Source organism: Adelges cooleyi, unplaced genomic scaffold (genome assembly GCF_023614345.1).
Source record: "Adelges cooleyi isolate 19-005CV unplaced genomic scaffold, UGA_ACOO_1.1 ACOO_flye_CR_arks_rails_tigmint_CR_PRNA_574, whole genome shotgun sequence".
In the NCBI taxonomy this organism is placed as follows: domain Eukaryota; kingdom Metazoa; phylum Arthropoda; class Insecta; order Hemiptera; family Adelgidae; genus Adelges; species Adelges cooleyi.
Window position 1 is genome coordinate 2,597,340 of NW_026096268.1, and position 27,755 is coordinate 2,625,094.

A 27,755-nucleotide genomic window follows, 5' to 3' on the forward strand; every position below is an offset into this window, starting at 1 on the left:
CTGTGGGTCGGCCGTCGGTCGTTTTATAAACCGCACCGGATCAAACGCAGCGTTATTGCCGTGTACACGTAACCGCCGCCGCCGCCACCACAGTCTGTTGGGTAACCGCCAACAGCAGCATCAACACCCTTTTTCCATAGTGGCGTAACGTTAGGGTGCCATGACGGGGACAGGCCCATGGCACTACGACCACTTAGAGCCCATCGCTTAATATACAAATTTTAAGTTGTCAAGTGCTTACTATAAAACAACCTTGATACTTGTCATATAACTGTTATAACTGTTTACAATAATGTTAAGTATTTAGTTTAATATTTCATATTGAAAAAATGTATTTTTTGCTTTTTTATAACAATAAAAGCTGTTTCCCTAGAGCATATTTAACAAAACGGTATGACATTCCTTCTAAAATGTTACCATATTTCGGTTTTTCGGAGTTCTTAGTCTAAACTTGTAATAGAACTTGTAAAACGCTCTCTGAGTAGACATATGCTTATGCTTTTTAACCAGGAGTATAAATCCTCTTAAGATTTGACTAGTAAGATACAAAGCTAATAAAGCCTATTTGAAAACACCAAAAGAAAATGCTGGTATAATTTAAATAAAAAATGGGATTACTAGTTGATGAACCTAAAACGGAATTTGATTGGACTAACGGTTATACTGCTCGAAATTGGAATAATTTTTGACAATTCAAAATTATTTTAAAAACGTACTGATGATTAGCTTACTGCAACGTTATCTGTCATATATCGAATCATAGCTAAAATGGGGAGAATATAAAAACTTTTCAACTGTAGTTTCAAAAAATCATATTATGCACTAAGCTACATACGTAGTTGACCTATACATTAAAATCCTGTTATTGTTTAGTAGTTTAAGAATGTAACAAAAACCTATGCTAAATCATTGTTACATAACTCTTTTAATATTTTTTCTGAAATTTCAATATTTATCAGATTTTTTGTTTTCATACTAACATACGTAAAAAATCTCGTATCGTGGTCTAAAAGTTAAGCTCGGCTAATAACACAATAACAGTCAGAGATTTTACAATTATTGAGCTATAGAGCCGACATATTTAACACATGTCGAATTTAGTCAGCTAAATAAACTGAACAAATTTAAATATCTAAGATCCATCTAAATTAATAATAATATACCAATAGGTAAAAACTACTCCAAGGTTTCTTTATTTAACCTTACTTAAATTTGAATAAAATAAAAATTATAATAACGTAAAACATAGTTTCTTATTTTTGTCCTCAATCCTATTGTGCCCGACACACTGTGCATCGGTTTATTTTGCCACGGGCATCTTAAAATCCATAGTTACGACACTGCCTTTTACTGCAATCTCGGTAAAACCTGAGCATTATCAACACTCTATAGTAAATTAAAACTTATTATGCTATTAGAACTCGGTGAAAAGTGAAACACGGCACTGCACGACGAACAAGAGCACCGGTCGGACGTGTTTTTTTTTTTTAATTTTCAATTTTTATTGTACTACTTGAACGTTGTTGACGGAAGAACGTGGAAACGCCCACGCGCCCGACTACAGCACCGTAGCGTGAAAGCGAACACCCTCTGCCCCCTGCATCTCCGGTCCGGATCATCGCCGTTGCATAATGTCATTATAATATGTTATGTTATGTTATGTGTTTTTTGTTTTTTCTTACCGGTGAGTCACTTTTTGGAGATCCCGGAGTCGGACGTGATGGCATATAACACAGTCCACATCTTTGTGTGCAAGAAAAAAATATAAAAAACACTGTCGGTTTCATAACAATAAATCCGAATGACTCACTGCGGTACTCGGGCTTTTACTGTAGATCCGGGTCTAGAATATCTTGTAAATCATATTTTAGAGTCGACCCTCTAACTATATAGGCCCACATTGCACAACCGAGTCTACAAATGTCATAAACGAATGATTGTGAAAACCAGTGTTGTCACCGAATCGTTTGGTCATCGTGATTTCGGTTGTATAAAAACGCATACGACTCGGTCTGTTTCAAATCGCAAAAGTATACTTAGAAAAAAAAATGGCAAGCCCAAACTTTAAGTTTATAAAGTTGATGATTTTCGGCAAATCGCTCAACTTTGAGATTCATTTAAGCTAACAAAAAACCAAATGATTTGTATATTAATTATTAGCACGTTTATTAGTATGTTGCATATTTGCGAGAAAATCTAAATATAAAGACGTTTAATTATATATATTTATGCAAAAACTTTGTTAATTTCTATGCGTGCCTGCGTAATTGCATTTGTAGTTCGCATAAATTCTGCAATAATCACATTTTATCTAATTAGTCAACCGCAATTTAACGTGTCATCGCAAGTGTTATTATTTACAAAATACTGATTTCTTCATAAGTTCTTTACGAATATTGTCAACTATAATTGACTCATTCTACATAAACCCTGCTAAGAATGAATTGAATCACTTCAGAAACAATCACTAAAATGGTAAATCTTAACTCAAAGTAGGTCGAGGAACTCATATACTTGTACTGTTATTACTTATTACTATTATCTTATTTCTCAGTAAACGTCACACTTCCATAATTTTAATATATTAGCTAAATTAATGTTTAAAACATTTTATTTGTAGATTTAATGGACTTAATAAAAACGTACTGAATCATTGAGTTTTACAAAAAGTTGCCCATATGAAACTTTTTCGTAAATACTAGATAAATATTGATAGGTTATATTGACTCCATTAATGACGCCATATTTGTTTAAGAGATACAAGAATTACATAAGAATTTAAAAAAAACAATATTTTCCATTCCTAGATGATGACAAATTTGAAAAGAAAGCCTTTAAAACGCTATTAATGCTATACTATAAGCTGTTCGTAACGACTTTTATTTATGTATGATGAAACTAGAATTTATAAAAACAACGTTAAAGCTACATTTTTTAGAAGTAATAAAATTTAAATTAATAAGGAAACAGTCTGACTTTGGGGCAAAAAACGGGAATGAACCATTTACGATTTCCATTAAAACATATATCGATTGGTCTAATAGTGCGATTAGTAAACTAAAACAAATTTAAACACCTCGACATATTTTTTCAGAATAGACTTGAGCAATTGTTTAGTTAAAGACAAGCCGGCGTTTTGAATTCAGCTCACCCGCGTTAGAAGTATTGCATACATAAAACTCCTTAAAAGCGACGATTTCGATTTCCTTCCTAAGTTAAGGTTTTCCGTTTTGGAAATAAACATCAAAAATCGTTGTTTGTTTTAGTTTTAGTATGAATAATAACAAAATTAAATTTCAATAATATTATATTAAAGAACGAAAACCAAAAAAGTTGTTCAATTTATCAATTATGTTTTTGATTTGTCGCCGACAACTTTAGAGGGGATAATGTAACTGTAAACAGCCATCAAGGTGCAGTTAAAGATGTGAATCTAAAATAGGCTATTGCCAATGAAAGTACTCTCTAACTGGAGACGTTGTTTTTCTCTGCTAAACTTGTAGAACGCATGTCAGAAAATACTCAGTCTCCACATCTAATTACGTGTCTATAAAATAAATTCGTATGTTGTAAGAATACGACACATTTTTTGTACTAAAATGTATGCATATGTTATTAGACAGTACTAATATTATATAAAACCAAGTATGTATGCAAATTATAAATTATTCACCTAATATAAAATGTAACTTAATGTAACAAAGAAATGTACAGTTACAAAATGTAACAAAAACATGGTCAACATGGTTGATTGCCATAAAAATGAATTAGAACTCTTATTATATTAAAATGAGTTTACCACTATTGAATAAAAAGAATCTTGTACTATCCCAATCGAGGAGTTATTTTTTCAATTTCATTATTTTTTCCTGGTTTTTGGTGAAAGGACATTTTGAGAGGACGCTACCCACTCGTAACAAAATGGTTTTGCGGGAGACAAGAATGTGAGGGCGGTATTTACAGTAACTGTATACAATTTGTACAATATATAGAGAAGAACTTTATCTATGGGGTAGCGTTTCTAGCTTTAATTCAAAAGCACAATCAAAATTATTCATTCATGAAGTATCATTTTTTCCTCTTTTTTTAAGAAACTATTGAGTAAACACTAATATTTATACCTACCCCAAAAATAAAGTTACTCTCTACACGTTGTAAAAATTTGGCAAATCTACTGTTAATACTGGCCTCACATACTTGTCCCGCGCAAACCAGTTTTGGTGGAAAAAAAATTGTAATTTATTCTAAAGAAATGACTGAGATAGTCTGACATAAAAAGTAACAATCAAAGAAGTATCCCCATTGCTGTATAGCTTCATAATGTATCCCAACAAATCTTTAAGGACAACTCTTGCGATAAGTACAAATCAAATACATAAAAAAAAACGAATGAAAAATTATTAGTTTACCCTATAGGCCCTAGCCACTATAGGTACAATATTTGATATAAATAAATTCAAATTTTAACTACAACAAGTGACAATTTATTTGTTAAATAAATAACATAAATTATCTTTTTGGTTTTACAATTCAGTGTATGGTTATTGTTTTCAAATATCACAAGACTATATTTACGGGTTTAAAACTAATATTGATATATTATATAATAAAATAATCTAATTTATAAGAAAACATAATGGCGTAAACAAATTATTGTCGTTACAATTTATATATGTATATAATTAAATAAACGATGCCATCATAAAATATATTAAATGTATTTTATATTGTTATTGTTATTAGCAATAGGATTTACTGTAAATCACTTTTAAACCATTCAATACATAAGTAAATAATAATTTTAAAATATGTTTTTGTTTAAGAAAAAATAATAATTTAAATAATAAAAATAAAATAATAGTTTTATTAAGACGTCAGGGAGAAAACAACTTTTTTAATAACAATTTATCAAATCACAAAATATCATATAATAAATAAATTGAAATTAAACCAATTTTTTTAATAGATTATCTATTTACATTAACAAATAATTAATAGAGAATAAATTAATAAATATATATTTATATAAATACAGTGATGATATAGTGTTTACAAAGCTTTAAACCACATATTATGTATGTTCGTGCTTAGCACGGTACGAACATAATACTTGTCGAACTACCTTAAGTTAAAGTATAGAATAAATAATATATAAATAATATGGACACATTAGTATTCGGTCAACAAGTTGCCATCCGAACATGTTTTGCAGATTTACATCAAATAAGATTTTCAATTGGATACAATATAGGGGCAATACATAATAATTGCGTATACATATGATCTCAATAATATTAATAATATTACACGTTTTTTTTAAACCCCATTACGTTAATATTACTTGGTATATTTTGCTTCGATTATAGTTAACTAACGTTGGGATAATCGTTTTATCTACAACACAGTTTAGGTAGCATAAATTACTTTGAGTTCGCATTTTTTTTTTTGTCACATTGAAATATATTGTGTATTTTATATTAAATGATGTAATTTACGGATGGCAAAGGATCACATCCCCACAGAGCAGAAACCGCCATAAATCCTGTTATGTTCCCAAAACAGACTCAAATTATATAGAAACGCTTATCCTAACCGAGCTTTATTCAGGCGACTACAACATCTAAGTACTACTACGGCTAAAGTATACACGACGACTGTACAAACGATAATAATAATTGTAAACATAATTAAATATACTTAATATTAAAAACGTTCAATTTGATCCGATCAAGCGCGCGCAGCGCCTACCAACGGTATAGGTACCGAAAATGGCTTGTAAAAATACAATTTAATATTCCTAAAAACAATATTATTAATATTATAATTATGTTAACATAACATACACGTGATAGTACTTATTATGCTTATAACATACTTATACATATTATTATACATTATATATAAATATATTATTATTGTACTATAATCTAACTAGTAACTACACGCTAGATTGAGCTTGACGAGGTATCGCTTACGTTATGTACTGTCTTTAACTGCGAGCTTTAATCACGGTTCTCGCACTCCTAGATTTCACCTGAAACAAAAAAATGTTCAATATCTGTTGAGGATTTACAAAAACATTTAAAGCACATTAACAATGTAATTCAAATCAATAGTATTGTAGAATTTCCCTCTCCACAATACAACTATACTTCAGTATAATTATATTTCATTATTTTTCCTAGAAGGTAAACAAATAGGGTTGGCTAGCCAAGCCATTCTCTACATTACTTTACCGCCCTTCATTCATTCTACACATCTCTAATATATACTTATTTATTTATTATTTCCACCAACTTCTTTTTTGGTGTATCTCTATTTCCGTTAACGCTCTACTTAAGCAAAACATTTTATTATTACTTATAAATAAAGAACAAAAATAATAAAATAGGTATTTAAAAATTCAAATTATACACAATATTGCTCTTAAAATATTTCCTTGATCGCATGTTTATTAATTATTATTGTTACTACAATAATAAATTCATAATTCTCGAATATCCGACCCCTTGCCTGGTATATGATTTAAATTTGTCAAATAAACTTAACATCTAATAGGAAGTAAGTAAAATAGCGGAATAATGCCATGTTTTGGATAATGCATTTGTTTTCAATATAATAATGTTGGTAGTATTTTATAAAACGTATGGTCTAGCCGTACCTCGTGCTCGAAACAGTGGGATGTTCAACACGGGCTGTCGACTGTTCTAACATCATCTGTTTGGCGTGTCTGGCTTGGACTAGCTTGTTGATTTCATTGTAGGTGGTCATCATTGGCACAGATTCATCCGGCGATCTTTGTGACGCACAATTCGAAAACACTATTTCGCAGTTTTGCCCGTCTTGTCCGTCTTTGGCCGCTTTCATGTACTTGAAGAACCTCAGTATCTCCGGGTTCTCCGAAGATGGTTTTCGGAGTTCATTTAATTCCCTGAAATATTTGAAACCTTCATAAATATTCAACAAAACGTTTTTAATAGTCGTTCTCTGTTAGTTTATACTGTACAAGCGTAATAAACATAAATCATATTATTTCTTATCATATATGAGATGTCATGACAATTACTGGAGCTAGCCGAAATACATGGTTCCTTTGCAGAATAATAGTGATAATGAGGTATTATCATAGTGGACGCCCAAATAACAACACAAATTAGATCATGTGCAGCATATTATAGCCAAATAAATAAAAAACCAACATCGATAGGTTCTTGTCTGGTTTTTAAATTAATGATATTAAAAGATGATCAATTTTTTATTTTTAAATGAGAAAGTCTTCCCGAACTTTGAGTGTTGAATATAGATGTGTTATAATTTAGTAGTAAATACAACGTATTATTTTTTATACTTGTTTAATTATTTATTTGATTTTTCCATAAATTAAAACAAGCCATTTCTATTGAAATTCTCTAATAAATGGTAGCAACACGATTGGTTATATTTTTCAACAAATTAATTGTAGAAATTATAGAATTGTAAATGTAAATTTAATTAATTAATAATACACCTATATCATATTCTTAATTGGGTCTTAACCAGAATAATTAATTATATTGACGGTAATTTAATAATGATGAGAAAGTTTATACCAATTAGATTTTATTACTATAACTATCTGCTACTAACAATATATAGATGCAATAATATTTTATTAGACAAAAAATAGGTAGATGTTATTCATAGCTGTTCTATATTTTTCGACACAGTCCCTTTATATTAATTTAATTGACGATAATATGGACAGAGAACTAATAGAATAGGTCCAAAAATATGAAAATTATACCGGCTTCAAGTCATTTTTATTAGGCTATGCCCTTCTGAGGTTTTAAAATGTATCTATCCTTACTTGAAGTGTTAGGCTTAAAATAAAATTCATTTATCGGGTGGGGTAAAATAAAGTCTAAGTACATTTCTTTTTAGGTAAAGTCTCAAGTCTGACTGTAGAACCAAATTGTACTTCTGATAAGAGTGAATCAGGCTTATGGTATGAGGAGATCCCATTTGGATAAAACAAATATCTAGTTGGTCCAACTAAAATTATGGTGAATATAGGACCACAATAAATTTCTAGTTGGAATAACTAAAAATTTAGTTGGGCGAAATATTTATTTAGTTATTACAACTAGAAATTGATTGTGTCCCTATATTAACCATAATTTTAATTGGACTAACTAGGTATTTTTTTCCGTGTATAAATATTTTTTCAATCAATAACCTAGTTCTATTAATTATGATTTAAATTATATATATATATATATACACGCAAACGACTATTAGTCACTACAACGTGACTAATACGAAAGTAGTTTTTTTATCAAACTTTTACAATACTAAGAGAAAAATAATCTGAGTTTTTCAGCTAGAAAAACTTAATATTAATTTACTATAAAAAGTAGTTGGCACATTTTAAATGGCTTATAGATCAATATTTATTATAAATATTGCCTATCCTATGCCCCTTAATAGCCTGTTTCGCTTCCATTACAATTCAAAAGTAACCTAATCTACATTTACAGATTGAACTGTTGAGTTCTAAATTAACTCATATTATGTTATAACAACAACAATTAAATGTAACTTTTCTATGATAACATAAATAAAAAATCATAAATCATACATCTCAAACACAATGCGACAAATGATCATTTCCGTCAGAACAAGTGTAGGCACTTGTTATCAAACTTTCACATTTAGCCTCATTCAAATAGACATCAATAACGCGCGCATTTATATAGATCTATATTACATTATAATATTATATACTATTGTAATTGTAATTTAATTTGCTATAACACAATGGATTTCTAATAAACATTTTAAATATCTTTATACAGTCGAAAAAAACCAAGAATATTTTTTATCCATTTATTACTTTGTTTTTTCGAAACAAGATTTCTACAAAAAAAATATGGTACCACAGAAGTAGGTACAAAATTGAATAATAACTGTTTACCATTGTACGCTTAAATATGGTAAATAAAATTATAATTTAATTAAAACACTTTCTACATGTACCTACCTATAATTCATAAAAATATAAGTGGATACGATATTTTGTTTTATGAGTGTAATGCATTTAAACGTATAATTACAAAAGTATTGTATCTCCTCTTATCGTTTCAGTACTTACCGATAGTAATTGTCAATCAATTTATTTCGTTATGCGCAGTAATAATCCCCCAAGAAAGCTCAATAATAAATACAAAACTGAATATTATTATTTTATCGTTATTACAATAAGCAGTTTATTACGGGAGTTTATTATTTAACGCTGCTTAAGTATTATTTTGAATATTCAATTGCAATATTACACGATCACTTACAATAATTGGACCATCACAATAACGACTACATTGTGGAACGACCAGGTATTTGAAACAGCAAATTACATATTACTTAGTCAAACAAAGATTTTTTTTTTCTTTTTTCTCATTTCTATTATTAATATAATGTTCTACATGGGAATAATGCATTTTTAGTAGTCGTTTTAGTCGTCAAACCTTAAAGACAAAAGTTACTTTTAAGGTGTAAGTGTTACTCTAGCCAAATCGTAATACTTGCGTACATTTATGTGATGACATCTAAATTCTAAACCCCATATACTCGGAAACTTGGGACATTAGAAAATTAATAGGTTTGCTTCGAGTGCACGTCATTACCACTTTTCGGTACACGAATCCATTGAAACCGACTAAACGGTTAATTACGACATACATATTATTTTGTTCTCGCTATGATCACGATTCACGGACAGTGACGGATCACGTTTATAATAATAGTTTGTTGACAGTAAGGAAAAACAAAAACTTCCGTTTGCGTCTTCTGCCGGCCAATAACGCACCGGCGCGTTTACCTAATAGAACTAACAAGAAGCTCGTTTTCACGATGACCTACATCGGCAATGGCGCTGCCAAAACAATAGGCGATTATGGCACTTTAAAACAAACGATACATATGGAACAAGTGAAAGGAACAAACGCGCACGTTACACCGACAACAGTCGCCGACGTGTGCGTGCGCCCACGTTGCATGGTAGGTATAGTAATTTAATATCCAATTTCCGATTAGCGTTGTCCGCCGTCCAAAAATCTATTAAAAACAACGGCTGTGTCGGACAATTGCTTATGACAATACACTATCAGCCGGAACGACAGAGGGCATGTGTCACTGAAAGTTCCACGCAACAGTCCCGGTAGAAACCTTCGTCTTACTGTGCCTCAAGAATGCAAATTTTGTTTGAAATAACTATTTTTTTATTATTAAAAAATTGTATTAATGCCGACCTGCTCAACTGCGCCGACACCAGGTTGCTGTAGGGCGCGAACTTGGCCGGGAATTTGTACATCTGACACACGAGTCGTTCCCGGCAAGGTTCCGTCGTGTACGAGAGCTGCTTGAACACCGTGTCGATCCGGGACAAAAGAGGACTGTAGAACGGATCGTAGTTGGCCAACAGGTGCGAACTTGCCGGAATGTTGTGGAATACTTTAAAGTCTTCAGTCTTGTCCTTGGTGTAGTAGTTGCCCGACTGCAACTTGGTGCTCGACGCTGGCGCGCCGTACTTCACCGGATGCCTGGAAAAAACATATATTTTATTATATTATACAGCTCCGACGCTACAAGCCAGTAACCTGATTTATAATTATAAATATATTTTTTTTTTTTGAGAAAGGGCAGGTGTATAGACGTATATTATTTTAAACATATCTCAAATTTACCAAAAAAGTTAATGTATAATGACGATCTCGTTTACAGTGTAGGATGTAGGTAGTGGGTTTTATGTGATAATACACTGTCCCGCTAAATTGAGCATATATTCTTCATACTAAAGTCTCATATATTTAAAGCGAATACAAACACAGAAAAACTTATTCAAGATGAAATACAGCACGAGGACGGAAGAAAATTCCGTAGCAGGAAATTTGCATGCAGAGGTTTGGCGGGACCATACACAAATTCTTTCTTACAGTTTTCTGGTTTACGTTTATTCTTACACAGTTTTACTGTATTCCCCTTTTTTAATACAAGACAAATATTGTGTATTTGTCCATATAGTTGGAAAATACGTTTTGTTTCATTATTCAAACGGGTTTTTTTTGGATTTCAAGCCAAAAACTGTAAATCTAGTAAAGTCGAGCCGGATTCTTGAAATATTTTTTGCTCCGTTGTTTGCCTGTATTTATTTGCGGTTATAACAACCGGTCGCTATAGGCGCGGTAACTGATGGAGTCAAGTACCCGTTATTGGCAGCAAACATTTTGCAGTTAAAGCTGTTTTATACACTAAAACGATAGGTATAATAATCATAGCTCTGTTTTTTCAAATACTGTTTATCATTATTCATTCCCACTAAATAGGTTAAAAATAGTTAGAATTATATTGTAGTTGTTGGCAACAACAATGCGGGAAAAGAATTTTATATTTAAAGGTTTTTAGGACGTCGCACAGTGGTCCGAGAGTGAATTCTAGGCGCTCAAAAGTCCAATTATTAAATATGCAAAAATTATCAAAACATTTATGAATTATTAATTTTAATATGTTTCTTAGACATAATATCAAATTTCAAGTTCATATTTGAACCTGGACTTTTTTTATTGCTATTTAAAATTTAGTTATTACAGCGTTTGACGGTTACTTTGATTTCAGAAAATAATATTTTTTTTATTTTTTTACCCTTTAATATTTTTTTTTATTTAACTAGTACATATGTAAAAGAAAATACATTTTTTTGAAAACAATTTTTTTTCAAACTAGTTATGATAATTTTGAATGGAAAATATCAGATATTTGACATGTTTTTTTTATTTAAAAGAGTAGTACTAAAATTGCCCATTTTTACCAACATGTTATAAATATATAGGTGTTGCAGAGCAAGTATTCAAATTTTTTTAAATATTAATTTTTATTGCGACAAACAAAAATTAATTAGTACACAAGGCAAATTAGAAAGTAAGATTTTAAAGTTAAGCGGTTATTTTGATTTCAGAAAATAATATTTCGTTCACAATTTTTTAAATCTCTTATATTATTAAAATTTAAATTAATTAAATTAAATTTATTCTCTTTTTTCCAACCTTCTTTCTTTATATAGCTATAGACTATAGCTACAACAATTTTCTAATCTAAATTTGTTTCTTGCAATTTTCATTGCACAAAATGAGAACCTATAGAAAATCCAACGACGACACGTGCAGTATTTTATTTGAAAACGTATACTGTTACAGTAAAATATAATTGGACGTGGTTTAGAAGAATAGAGAAACGAAGATCCCGGTACAATTGTCGTGGTTATGCTTTTCATTAGAATCACTTCAATATGACTCATTTCAATTGAATTGGCACACTGTCGTTAGTCATAACGATACATCTATATATATTTATATATGTGTATGTGTGCATAGGTGTATATATTTTACACATGCGTATTTAATAAGTACTCGTTGCTCGGCAAACCCAATATGTATAGTTCTGTAAAGTACACTGCAAACACCTTCGGAGAATCGATTGGGGGCACTTTTGAATCTCGTGGTTAAAATGTATTATTTACATCCTTAGAGTGGTACATACTGTTGTCTACTCATGTCCTAAAATACGTCCGAAGAAATAAATGGGTCGACTTGTTCTAACACAAATATATGGGTATGGTACGATCGGAAAGTGAGTAATTAGTGACAATTACTACAGCGGAAGCCAAAACGCTACTTAACACTTTCACGGCCTCTGCAGGATAGATGCATACAATATGTTTTGCCTGTTCTTTTCCCAAACTAATGTGTAAACCGTAAAATAGAGTTTACGAGGGAAGACTGCCGCGTATCACCGAACTTTTTTTGCATTTTAACGAATTTGTATTTTTTATATGTATTATATTGTTTGACAGGATACAAAATCGTTTTCGCTATCTTCAACTTTATTATATTATGTTTCCGTCCTACTCTGAGCGGGGTCAGATAATAGTCAACCGCACACTCCACACACTCACTGACAACGCACCAATTATAAACCATATGTCTGACATACATTCCATCGCATATCTAATGAGTTTCTCTTTCGGAAACATCATTTGGCCGCTGGCCGAGTCGGACCTAAACCTGAAAACGCGACCTTGACAGTTCAACAATCGTCACGGAAGTACAATCAAGGAATATACACATATTCATGTTTACATATACATATTCTAACTTCTGAGGAGACCCTCCTTTTGCTTTCTCATGTTTTATTCTTATTGTCATTATAATTTGTATTTCTAGTTTATCAATCGGCTTAAGCGCACTCGTTCCCGACGTACCCATTTATAGAGGAGACTTTAACGAACGTCATCAACAACAATTGACATACAAACGACAATAATAAAAGTATTATGTTGATGAACGATAACGATCGTAGTACTAAAGTAAATTGTAAGAATAGAGAATGCATGATTCGATATTACTCCACATGACATTTAAATATTAAGATAATTGTTATGGTTTTTATCATAAAAGACACACACAAAACGGATTTTTGTAATGTTTAATGCTTAAATGAGTTCGTTACGTTTTACCTGTTAGGTCACTTTACTAGTATTCAGCCAACCGTCCGGTTATACAAATATTATAAAATTGCAGTTGCAATATCCTAAGCGATAATCAGTGGCGTATTTTGAACAATTTTTCAAAGAATGACCAAGGTTTGATCACAGGTGGGAAAATGTACTTCCGTAACTGATCGTCAATTAGATTTAACACCAAAAAAGCATCAAGATTGGCTAATTTTAAATTCTTATTATCCTGACGACCAGGATACAAACGTATCAGAATGTATTTCGTTCAACTATAGTTCTTCCCAGGGTATTTTTTTTTTTTACTGAGAGGTGTCAAAACTGAAGATTTTCTCTAAATACGTCTTTGGCTGTAACTGAAAGAAGTATGAAAACTTCAATGTCACGGGGGATGCGTGAAGCGAAGTCTGAGATAATAATGTTGTTATTTCGACTCGTCGGGTGGAAACTTTTGCGATTTCGCTCTCATTAGGATACCACGACGAAGAACACACCAACTAGGTTGTTGGCCGGAATATTTAGGTTAAAATAACTTCAGTTTCTTTCTTTTATTCCTTATATTTATTTCGTATTTTTTATATATATTTATTACGCCGACGACAACTCTGAGGAATTCATACGCCGCCGCCGTCGGTCACTTTGGTCACGTACGAAACCAAAAACTGGTTTTAGACACACACACACATACACTAGTTCATCCGTGATCGAGGACTCTCTCTCTCTTACACACACACACACACACCCCCTTTCTTTTGTGTTATTTTTTGGAGAGTGCAGTGGAGTGGTATAGAATAAGAAGAAGAAGTCACAATCGACCGCCTCGTTTCGCCGACGTTCGACGCAAATGTCAATGGCATTCTAACGAAAACAATAGTTTTATTGAAAATAATATTCGCATGTACCACTGCAACAACAGACGACGGTCGCGTGCCCGCAGTTCTCAGACGAACACGTGCCAAACACGAAAAATTGGTCGCGTGCATCCCGAAAATATATTATTATTATTATTATTATACATCGGTTTTGCTCCGCCCAAGTTTGATTTTTCCGGAAAATGAATTTTATTTTTCTGATAGAAAAATAAGAACAAATTTTAGAACCGCGTTCACTTTTGTCCAATCGAAGGATGTAAAATCGAAAACCGTGTCACGGACTATGATTTGGTCAATCGAAAAAAAAAAACAATGAGAGAAATAACTCTAAAAACAAATAACGTGACATTCGGTATCGCCTGCAAACACTGACCCGTCCTAACCTTATGACGCACTGAGACTCTCAGAGAAATTTTCCTGGATTTCCATGTAATAATAACATAAATATATTATGATGTATTTCATACACTGCGACCTAGTTTCAGTATCTTCGTCCATGCGTGAGTTGAAAATAATTTTTTTTCAATTCAACCTTTCCTTTAAGACGGATAGTGGCGATATAAACTTAGAATTCGACATTCGTTCAGCGCCTACCAGGTAGGTATAAAATGAAAATACTGCTTTAGGTGTCCCGACTGATGATCACAATAACGACAAAAGCGACATCAGCTGTGCAGTCGGTCATAACTACCATCAGTAATGTTATACGACTAGGTTAGGTCGTTGTAAAGATGCCGTGAGATTCCGTTAAAAATAAAAGTACCCTACCAGCTATAAAAATATTGTGCATAATAATTTATTGTGTGTACATTAAACTCCACAAATGGACACTGCTAATCACATATTGTTTACTGCCATTTGCGTTTCTTTCGGGCCAATTTTAATAGTTATTAGCTACCTACAAGTCGCGTTAATTGTCTCTGAAAAGCAGACCAATCGAGGTAGGTTTTTATTTTTCTCTTTGTCCAAAAGTAATTCGTGGACCAATTTGTAACATTCCGGAGGTGGTCGGAGGAACCGATTCGCGGGTTAATAATAAACGATGACAACTGTATTTTTTTTGTTATTTTGGCTTAGGGCTGATTTTAAAATTGAACTGTTGATTGCATCTTTTCAACATCAACGCGGGACCTCAATATTTATTTTTAAAAAGTAGTCTGTCGCAAATACGCGGAGTGTTATGAACCCGTGGACTAGATGAGTTTTACAGTGGAAACGTCCATCGTTTGGCGCTTAATGTAAATGCAGGAAATCGAGACCCGGAAGCCGGCCGAAAGCGGAATTATTGTGCAAGTGTTGAACGTTACCTATTGTTGCCGTACGCCGAATTGATGGTGTTCGATTGAACCGTATTGTCCGGCGGATAAGTCCATATACCCTGGTATCCTGTTTCCGAACCAGATGTATCTGCTGCGGCCGCGGCGTCGTATCCAGTCGCCAGGCCGTTGCTGTATTGTGAATCTTTAAATTCGAAGTCGTTTAGACCGTCCGACGCACCAACTCCACCGTGGCCAAAGTTGGACGAACTCGAAGCGAAATTTGTCACACCTGTCACACCGAAAAGAAAATTATTATTCAAAAATCTAGATGTCTGTCAGTTTTGATCCATATAAGCTCTACCATAAATTTTATAGCGTGTCCCTTTAAAGAAAACATATTTAGTCATATAATCTTGGAAATTATCCAAAATAGAGATATTTAGAGTAGCTCTTAGTTGATCTTAGCTGCTGATTTTTTTTTTAGATCACGTGCCTTTAAACCTACTTTCAACGAAATTATCTATAGTGTAATATTGCATTTTATATTAGTATAACAAAAACTTCAATTAAAAATATTCTTTTAAAACACAAGAATTGTCACTGGAGAAGTTTTCCTTATAATGCAATTGCCTGATTTACGCTTGAAGTAGACACATGTGGCTGGCAGTCACACTGAGCCACTATGCCTGTACACATACGGCAAGTAAAAGAAGACCTACCGGTCGGGGCACTTCTTTTATCTCCTTTTAACACCATCGGTGTAATTTATTAGCGTGGAGACATTTAAAAACAACTTTACACACAAATACTGCACGTAAAAGACTGTTTGGTACTTAAATAAATAGGTGACTATCGTAAAATTTCAAACCACCGTTAATTTATTTTAACATAGTAAAATATTGCTGTACAATTTTTGGCATTTAACATTAAACAAAAATAATTTCAGCTTCGATGTGTGTCATTATTAATAAAATATAAAACCGATAAATAAGATACATATTTTTTTAAATTAATAAACACAAAAATTATCAAACGTCATGCAGACAATATTTTAAGGTATGATAATGAGATCATGATGGATAAATATTAATGGCCCTCACTCACCTTTCGTCAATACTTTGCCGAAACTTCCCAATAACGTGGGTAAAAGTGCAGCCAACATTATCGACTTGAGGATTTGTGCGCCTATAATGAACGGCAATAATAGTTTTTTCAGTCCGAACGCCAAAAATCCCAGTCCAAAGCCGGTTAGGAACGAGTTTTTTCCAAAGTTTAACCTAGCTGTAATATTGTTATAAAATAATATATACAAATATTCAATAGTTAGTAATAGTAGTAAGAATAGTAAGTATTTTATATCGTAAATGCTTAATAACTAATGTAATAACTTCATTTGTTTCCGTGGATAAAAAGTTAAAAAACATAATCAAAGGTTTTTCTTAGTTTTTTTTTATGTGTGTCAATCATTTCAGCGTAACTCCACCTAATCGTCAGAATGACTAGACCACTTTTCTACCAAAGTTGATCTATTGTACTATCGAGTGAAAAGAAAATCACGTTAACTATAATAATAATATCTAACCATACTTTCCCATAGAATGTTTATTTATCCATTAGGTGTACCTGACGCCGCCAAACACATACTGTGAACATCTTCCTACCGCAGTTTAGTGTTAACCATTATTATTATAATTTTGATTCATAGCTCATACCACTTTGCTAACCCTCAATTAGTAAACAACAAAACTATTTTTTTTCAGCATGTTTAGTTTTGAATTGGTTTTAGATAAATTTTTTTAATATTATAGCCTAATAAATTCGAACAAACATTTCTATTGGCAATTGCAGCGAAAATTTTTTAAATCTTTATTTGTTTATAAAGTCCGTTGAAAATTACTTATTCTATTCTAAATTTGTCAAATGGCAAAAAATATAGAAAATAATTAAATACCCGCAAAATCATTTTTTAATAATTTTGATACAAATTTAATAGCGTTTTAGTTACAGCCTAAAAATTATTTTACAATCACAAATTAAAACTAAAATAATAGACGTCAAGTAAAAGCCGCAAATAAACTAATTTTTGGATATTACTAAGCAATTATAGTAATATTGTAGATTTATTTTTTATTTTTTATGGTAATTAATTTAAAAATGTTGAGTCTATTAATAGTTTTTTAATATTCATATTTAAAACAAATTGTATTAATATATTAGAGCCATTTCAATAAACACTGCAGCGAAAACAAACGCTTTAACACTGTTTACTCTCAAATCATTTATTTTATGTTACCGTTTCAAAATCCAAAAATATCGGTTCTCCGTCCTAATGATACTGTTTATGCTGTGTTTAACGGTAGATAGCGAAAAACCGAACCCAAAAAAACGTTTAAGCAAAGTAAATGTTTGGCGTTTACTGACAAAATTCGATTTTATTGGGCTTGTGAATACAAAAATAATGGGGTTATTTTTGCCAACTTTGGTTCTCGGGTTATGAAATGGATTAAAAAAAAATCCATGGAACACTCACGTAAGCTTATCATAGTCCGTCCGGAACTCTTAACCATTTCAGCAAAGTTGACGTCCAGAACGTGCGAACCGGCGAACTTGATTAGGCTGTCCATCAAATACTGTTCCGGATTCGATGTCCGGTCGGCGGAAGCCTTTTTCGTCCAGGCGGCGTCTACGCGCTTTATCCGGACGCCGGCGCCGAATTCGTAGTGGTCTGCCGAGTCTAGCACCCGGTCGACGACGTTCATCAGCCGTCCGACGTCGTTGTCCATGGACGCCGTGCTGTTGAGCTCGGTGGCCGCGCACACGACAACGGCGGTGACCACCAACGTGGCCACGCATGTTGTCCGCAGCATGACTTGGTGACAGGCGGAGCGGATGACTGATCGCAATGAGTGCGTATGTGGCTCTAGACGCGCGTGTCCGTTTTCGGTGTCACACGGCAGTCATAACGGCGGCACCCGCGATTCGACTGTAACGACAAAACGTCAATGTACATAAATATATGTAATTATGACGAAAAAAATGGATCAACGATCATAAAATACACAACATAGTCGTTAACCCAATGGATAGAGGTCGCATGACGATTCGTTAATGGACGGTACCTAACACTTAGTACGGTCGCCGGCACGTGGTAATGCCAGACTAATAATATCCGTACCTCGATTACCACTTTACCATAATTGTACCTATATTGTATGCGAAGGTTATTATTTGAGCGACCATTTGATAATATCTGTAACGGGGGAAATACTACAGTAATGGCAAATTTTTGTTTCCTAGCAAAACAGTTTATTGGTTTGGTTCGTTTTATGCATATATATTGCTTAGCAAAGGGCTGTGACACTATAACCCCCCCCCCCCTTCTTCTTTATATCGAGAGACAGTTTTACTAACTAATAACTAATACCTAACCTGACGATCAGAATTAAATTATTTCTTATTAAAATTTTACCCGATTAAATTCCTATTAGCTTTATCTATAATGGATTTGATATCCATTTTTACAAATAATAGATTATAATCGTAGAATATTTAGTTAATTTTAATAGAGGGATGAAACTACACGTCATACTACTACCCTTTTTCAGTAATATGTTAAATTCGAATGTCACATTGTATACATAAAGTGATTAGTGAGTAGTGGCGCCAAGCCAATAGCAGAGTAAACGATAATAAACTGCGATTATATTTCGAGCATGATGAAAAACAAAGAAAGGAAATGAAATAGTAAAACGGGCAAGAGATTAGTGTATAGAAAAATTTAGTGGAATGGAGAAGTGGACCGAACAATTATTAGTGGGTGAATATTATGAATAAAAACATGGTGGTGGGTAGAGTAGATAGAAAAATGTAGAGAGAGGATTGGCTGGCCAACCCAAATTATGTGGGATATATATGATAAGTAAGTAAAAGAACAAAATATAGAGTTTATGATAATAACATAAAGCTGTATGAACAATGTTGTTGGATTTCTTTGATAATTATTTAAAAAACAAAAATATTATTACTAAACGGTAACATACAGGAATACTAGATACGTTGTGTTTAATTAAAAAAATATTATTAGTATGAATATAATTAAAATAGGTATTATTAAAACCTGAGTGACGTCTCTAAATTGAAAAGTTTTATCTAAGCGATGCATGCGATTGTGCACGTTACTTTCTCATTGTTCAAGGTAAGGTCTAGGTCAAAACTAAGTCTAGGTCAAGACCTTTCACTGACTGCTATAAATATTTTGTTGATTTAACAATCTGTACTTGGGTAAAAGTTCTGATAAAAAAAAAATTAACGTAAAAATTATTTACAATTGGGGATTGAAACTTGATGTAAACGTAACGCCTTATTAGACATTTTGAAGGGATCTATAGCAGGTGATTCGGGTGAGCCAAAGTACTTAATAAAACAATCTGAATTAATAACGTTTAAATGTTAACGCTTATTTGCAACTGCTAAATATTTGGTCAATAAGAAACTATAACGGTACACGAGAATGTCTGGTTTCTGATACCAAGTATGATATTTATAAACTACTATTTTGTTTAAATTAATTACTTACATTATTTTACAAGTAACGCGTTTTTTAATATTTATGATACAAATCGAGCCGGTATTCTAGTTGTCTATATAAAATCGAAAAGTTAAAAAAATTATTTTTTATAAGTTTTTTAAATAGTTCACATAGCACCGTTTAATTAGTACACAACATAGAAACTAGTGATGGGAATCGGAAAATCCGGATTTTCACAAAAAAACGCTATTTAAGCTACTTAAAAATCATATAAATTAAATAATTTTACAATATAAAGCTCTATATCTAAGTAACACTTTTTTGATAAATATGTGAAAATAAAACAAAACACCAAAGAGATAAACTGCTTTTGAATTTCGGATTTGTTGAAATCCGAAATCCGAAAGCATTTTATTTCTTTGGTGTTTTGTTTTATTTTCACATATTTATCAAAAAATTTTACTTAGGTACACATCTTTATATTGTAATAGTATTTAACAATTATATGATTTTCAAATGACTTAAAAAGCGTTTTTTTGAAAAATCCGGATTTTCGGATTCCCATCACTAATAGAAACTTACATTATACTAAGCGGCGCTAACACTATTTACACCGATCGTCGTTAAGCGTTTAACCCGCAGTCTTATAGATTAATAAGTAAAAGTAAATTACGACTGAACAGTACTTAGTGAAACTGTTTTGTGTGCATCATAACTATGACTGTAAATAAAATAGTGAAAAATCGTATATTTTTTGTTGTAAGTGTTATTGTTTGTATTTTTATTAAACAAATAGATACATTTTGGAGTTACCTTTGAACTACGTACATATATAGTCAGTAGATGTTACTTATTCATCTTACAATAATTATTAGATTAAGACAGTCAATACTATGATTATATTGTATAGCAAACAAATAACGTATTCTGGCTAATCCATTCCTGGAACTTTACCCGACTAACGCATTTTCCTTATTTTGTCTAAAGTGAGTGCACGAAACACCGCATTCATACATTGTCGGTCACTATTAATTCCGAATAATTACACGCGAAAAAACGTGAACTACACAAGAATGTAGAAACTAGAAATCAAAATATAAATACACGTGGTCGATGAAATAATTCTTAGATTACCGACTCTAGACACGGACGGCGGCGGAGGTACACAAGACCGTGTACACTGTACAGAGAGTGTGTGTTGACTCGTTAACAATTTAACGTAGGAGTATGTCCTAATTAGTAGACAATGTATAATAAATAATAATGTGTGTTCGGTTCGACTGTATCGTTTAACTAAGAGCGATGATCTCGAAATGACAAAAATCGCGGTCTACTTTTATCGCATGAGGTCAAACGTCCTCTTTTAAGACCTAATAAAAAACGTTCAAAAATAATATATTAGCATAATTAAAAGTCATCTGTCCGGAAGTCTGGTAGGTGCTATTTATGTATCAAGTCTCAAGATCGAATGAAGACTAATGTGTCTCTGTATAGGAAGCTCCTACGCGTCAAGCAAACGAGTCGAGTCACTAAATAATTTAGCCATTAAAAAATATAAGTACTGCCTACAAGAACGCGGTCTGCGGGGTGCCGACGGTACGGGAAGATCCCGAATTTCTGTATGTCAGTATAATGACTTCGTTAATTGAAAATCATTAGCAATTATGATTCATAAAATTTGTCGCGGTTTAGTGCATGTTGTGCGACCGCAAATTTCCGGGTCATGTACCATATATTATAGCATGTCTCCCAATGTTCTGGTGTGAATTTACATTCGCAATTTCCACAACACATTCGTGGAAACACCTCAGGCACATCCCGTTTTGGAAATTTCCTATTGGGCGCCACTACGAATTTGGTGAAGTGGGAAACGGATTTTGTTACAATAATATGAGCACAGGACGAGCACACAAAAAATGTCGTCCAATATATATACAAAATAATAATCGACCGATGACGATGGTGCGTACGGTGAAAGCGGTACGGCCGGCGAGCTTATAAGGAATTTCCTTCGCGGTTTGCATATATAATATACTGCTGTAAAATTTTTTGTATTTGGAAGTGTTTTTGGGAAATTGTTTGCGTTCGGTCAACTCAAACTATACCGCGTGTTTGAACTCTGGTGTTTCTATGCAATGGCGGTGCTATAGGTACTCATGTGTCAAGACACATACAACGTTGATATTGGGCAGCCGTGGGAGAAAACGCTGCGAGAAACCAGTCCGACGACCTAGGGAATCGGCGACCGACTCCGGAAGAAAATCGGTAAACGCCGGACGAACCAGTTTTCGTGACTGCGTTAACCCGTCTACAACGGCAAGACTTCCGGCGAGATGACTTTGCAGCGACCGAAGACGTTTCGTTTGTATGTATTATTGTGACGGGCACGTTGGAATAATAAAATACAAATTAAACTTGTGTAGTGTGTGTGTGTGTGTGTGTGTAATCCGGTCGGCGGCCGTTTTCAGGTCATCAATAATGGATATATTAAGTCGTTTTCCATCGCTCGCGGTTACCGCAGTAAAAAAAAAAAAAAATCTAACCTCAGACAGTGTTTTTTTTTTCATTTATCGACTCGCGCGATAATCCTCAGTTGTAGTAGTAGAGGTAAAACAAAAATGTAATAAATAAGCTCGACATTGGCATTACGGATACTCGTCGCCATAATAATAGTAATACTCGTACAGCTTTCATCGGAAACGTTTTGCCGATGCGACCATGATTCGTTTGACCATTTTCATTATCGTCATCTTTATTAGGTGTTTTCCATTTCTCCGTAGTACGCTTGGATATAATAATACACCGTTGTTACACTAAGCCTAGATCGCAAATCGTTTATGTCTCCGGAGAGTCGCGTCATTAAGGCATGTGGGCGCTATTATCCAGGCGGGACTCTGAAATAGTTGAACACTTTTAAGTGCTAATCGACGGATTGCCCAACGTTGTCCGGTTATTGGTTCGGTTGTATGTTTTATGAGAAAAAAAGGGTCGAAAGCGCCAATTCAATATGTCAATTAGTCGAGTAAATACGGCCGGTTGAGTCCGGATTGCAGAAGCGCCGAAAGGATAATTACACCGGCGCTCGGCGTTGTTTTTTTAATGCTTCGACATTGATTTGTTCATTACACGACAAAAAACAAAAGGAAAAAAACGCCTAAATCGCCCGTATAAATGCGTGTTTATGTAGGTACGCGATTCACGATTGAACTATCTGAGTGACGTTGCTGTATAGCATGTGCGGCGTATTGTAGTGTAATATACTTGTACTTGTCATGATATAATAATAGCTAATATTGTATATATATATATATAATGTGCTACAGCGATGGAAGATTTTCTCATAAAAATATCAACACACGTTTACCGGTCGACCCGTTAAACACAAGACAGGTCGTCGTTAACCTCTGCCAATCGTTACGGGTATACGGCTATATGGTCCTTCGGGCCGGATTCTTAAGATGAATTATTTTTGACAGATCAACGGGATTTGGTGATAAACCGTTACGCGAATTTCATAATCTAACGTAAGTTGACATTATCTAATACCCTCTGTGTGCGTTGAACTGATTAATATTGTAAAGGCCATAACGTTACGTCGTCCGCGGTTCGTTCAAAACTGGTTCGATCTCGTATCTTTTTTTTAAAGATGTATTTTTTATTCGAAAATACATCTCATAGATATTATTATCATTACGGTAGTTTTATGGGCAAGTTTTATAACGGAAATAAAGATCTGATCAGCTGCAATGCATTTAAATTTGTCTTGGCACGAGATGCTTATAATATTACAGCCCGTCCGATACATCTTGACCCTAGGGCGACCGTTACATTTTCAAATTACAAATATTAGAGGTCAATTAAATGGTCGGCACACAGACTTGTAGGCAATATTATTATGTAATTTTATTCGAAATATAATATATTTTATTATCCTCATAATATTCCGGTAGACGGTTAACATTTCAAATACAAATACATTATATTGATTTATTTAAAGGCAAACGTGTTTAACGGTAGCTATATAATATCAATTATTATGCTTTTAAACTCTTACGTGCGGACAAGTTAAACTAGATGAATTATAAAATGAAACCTTCTTTTTTACAATATTAACTATGTATGCATAACATGAATCATCCTCGTCCATGGATAGATTTTATAGTGAAATTTGTTTTTTGATATTCAGTTTTTTTATTCGACAAACACATCATTCTATACGTTGCACAATAACGTTTTGTGGGTCATTCGTACGGATAAGTACCCGTTGAGGTGGAGCTATAGCTCATACACACACACATACATGTTAAAAATGACCATTTGGAGCGCAAGCGTTGCGGAAACGGATGCGTAGAAAGTCATGGCCATCAGCATAAAACGGAATAATTAACAACGCTTGAAATAAAATTCTTCTTCTTTCTTTACTCTAACGACGTTAATTAGGGTGAACGATTTATTTTATACTAATAACATGATATGCCTATAGTGCCAAGCGTATGGCCGCAGTTGAAAACTACTACCGCCCACTATATATCCGCTGTTTGCCTAAGTATTACCTATTATTATTAATATCTATTATACAGGCACTTTATTGTCTGTTGATGAGCCTCGATCGCACGGACCGGTTACCACAATCATCGTTTGTAATAATAATGCCGTCGACATAAACAACGAGGTATTATAATAATATTAGCGGCGATGATAAAATGAGAGTATGATTTTCATAGTAATATTATCGATTCCTTCCTCGACCCAGCGTGTGTCGCTGCAAAGCCTCACGATGGACCTTCGTGCAATACCTTAATTAGATATCGTTTTGTAATTTTAATTCGTCACACGATGCCCGTTTATTAGTTTGAACATAAACACTGGTATAATATTTTTCACATCCCGAAACTCCCATCGCGTTTATCGGAAACGCCGACATAGAAAGAAAAAAAATCGTTCTTAAGCGCTCTCTCCGGTATCTAATTCGATTACGCGATGATAATGATAATATCATATCATATAGCGTCTGATAGACTTAATGATAGGTGTTATTCTACTATAGTGAACTCTAAATTACTAGATACACGATCGAATTTTGTTACCCGGATAAATTCCGTATGGCAATCATCATGACCGCTGATGAATCACGAATCACTCGCCGTTAAATAGACATGGATCGTTATTTTCAAATCTGAAAGTTCACGTTGGAAAACAAGGTAACCGATTTACCTTTTTTGTAAACTAAACCGATCCTCATCACGAGTTATAATGGCAAATTTTGTACGCGACGTTATCGTGTACAAAACTGTTAAAACAACCTAAAGCTATTTTCCAAAAGGGAATTTTTATATAAATTGAACACCGCTTATTTATTAAAAATACGTTACCCTCGGTCAACACTAAGGCAACACATTGAAACTTCCATTAATCTGCCATTAAACTAGTCATTAATCTGTACCAACCACCAACGAACATCTAACAGATAGGACTCACAATACTGTTATTCACATGTGGTCAGTAAGATTAGGGTTATGTGTAAGGGTTATTGACTAAAACCGTTTTACTAGGGTATGAATGTTATAATATCTATATAGTATGAACATGAACATACTGCCTACAATGGTAACTTTTAGTAAATCGATTTTAATTGCAACAGTATTTTTTTATTGGTACATGGTTATAATTAAATAATACTAACCATTAACTGATTTATTAGGTACAGGTAACAAAATAGATCACACTTTACATATGTGTATAATACAAGAGCATTAAAGTTTTAATTAAAGGGATGATAATAGGTAAATAAAGTATGGAAATGAAGGCTGCGTTGAGTTTGGATAAAAAAAAAATGAAAATGTTTTTTTAAGGAATAAACAAATAAGAATTTGGGTAGGTATAGTAACAGTTACAATTGTAAAATAATTATTGCTAATCAAAATGTACTTGTCCACGCATCGTTTAGAGGAATACGGGGATGCAATTGCTTTTCAGAAAAACTTTCTGAAGAGTAAGACTGTTTGCTCTTCCTACCCACTCTGAAAACTGACGAAATAGCGGTTAATGATTGTTTTATATCTAATATTATAACGCAAGAGTTTTTTACCGCCTGTGTTTTTTAATATATTCTAATGTGTATTATAGAAACTAGATTATCAAATTTAGTACACTGAAACCTATTTATCATGTTATTATTATAAAATAATTAATATGTTTAGTATAATATATCAATAGTTTTTAATTGTTTCGAATGAAGTAACTTTAATTTTTAATGACGGTGCTTTGACTTAAGTTATTAAGGAATTAAGCGACTACAAAAAGTGACGGAAGAGGACGAAGGAGCAAAAATGTTTGTAAGTACGGTCTATGAAATCATTCATCCGCATCCTTTTTTTTTTTCTGTAAACAAGTCATCGCTTCCTCCCCTTTGCAATGTTTGTGGATTTTGAACTTTGACGAGACTCACCTTAACGCAGTCGGCGGTTGACGGTCAGCACTTTTGCACGATCGCACTAGGCACACGGTATTGTTAATAACACTGTTAAAATGATGTACTACACTCGCACAAATTTCAACAGCTATCAATTGTGAGAAAACGCGATACCGACCACGCGAAGTACGTTAAACAATGTTACTTGGTAAAGGCGAAGAAAAATATAAACTGTCCACTGAACGTGCGGAGCGGTTGGCGACTGACCGGCATCTACGGGTGAAACCATCGGCAGACCGGCGATAGTGGTCGTACCTATGTCGGCGTTCTCCTCTCTTCGCGCCCCGTCACCGCCACGGGTTGCCAATTAGTGCATGTGCTCCTTAGAGGGGACTTGTAGCCTAACCAAGGAGACTTTAACGCTTTTTAATGAGTACGTTTGCACCGAGGACAGGTAACCTTACCAGTAACCATATTATAATAGTTGATGCGGTACAACGAATCGCGTCAAAACAGGATGCGGCAGGCCGTCTGCGTTCGAGCTGCCTTGGAACGCGGCTGAGACTTAATCTTAAAAATTAACACAAAAGCCATTTGCAACACCTTAAACGTTTCACGAGTAAAAATTACCTCAAACAAGTGAAACTATACATTATAGGGACGTTTTTTTAATGCGTATAGCAAGATCACTATGAACGATTTTAAGTAGGTACTTATTTATAAAATGAGTTCTTGTCAGTATTTAAGAGCACACACTTTTTGGCTTCGGCGAGTTGTTTGTTATTTTCAAGCTAACTACTTTTTTTATAATTAAAACCTAAAGGCTACATAGTTAATTCGATTTAAATACTATATAGCGTCACAACGTAAACATATTTTCTTCTATATCCTAAAACAAATGTTTAAAAGTGGAATTGATTGATTGTTGTATCGAATACATTATTTATACAAACAGTTATATTTTAAAAACTTTCACCGCTCGTAAACAGAAATATAAATAACATGATACTCTAATCTATCGAAGTAAAAAATGTGAATACTAATTTTTTTTTCGTTTTAAACACAGTTTGTATTCATAACACAATGTACATTCACAACAGGACCTAACCTAACAAACAGTGTCGAGTCGATATTGTCGACACAT

General features: G+C 33.2%; 1 protein-coding gene across 1 annotated transcript; it reads right to left on the reverse strand.

Moving 5' to 3' along the window:
- Positions 1-4,468: 4,468 nt before the first annotated feature.
- LOC126843549 (uncharacterized) lies at positions 4,469-26,909 on the reverse strand. Its single transcript, XM_050581139.1, has 7 exons — positions 26,648-26,909; positions 18,202-18,654; positions 16,776-16,952; positions 15,720-15,960; positions 10,284-10,574; positions 6,662-6,931; positions 4,469-6,034 (listed from the first exon to the last, which is right to left on the reverse strand). Exons 2-7 carry the CDS (start codon positions 18,536-18,538, stop codon positions 6,031-6,033), a joined length of 1,320 nt encoding a protein of 439 aa, XP_050437096.1. The 5' UTR covers positions 18,539-18,654; positions 26,648-26,909; the 3' UTR covers positions 4,469-6,030.
- Between the last annotated feature and the right edge of the window lie 846 nt (positions 26,910-27,755).

Bases quoted from the DNA above. Each gene is read 5' to 3' on its own strand.
- LOC126843549 (XM_050581139.1), bottom strand. From the start codon at position 18,538: ATGCTGCGGACAACATGCGTGGCCACGTTGGTGGTCACCGCCGTTGTC. The intron at 15,961-16,775 runs GTGAGTGAGGGC...TCGGTGTGACAG, and splicing joins CGGCAAAGTATTGACGAAAG to GTGTGACAAATTTCGCTTCG. The intron at 10,575-15,719 runs GTAACGTTCAAC...TGTTTTTTCCAG, and splicing joins TCGGCGTACGGCAACAATAG to GCATCCGGTGAAGTACGGCG.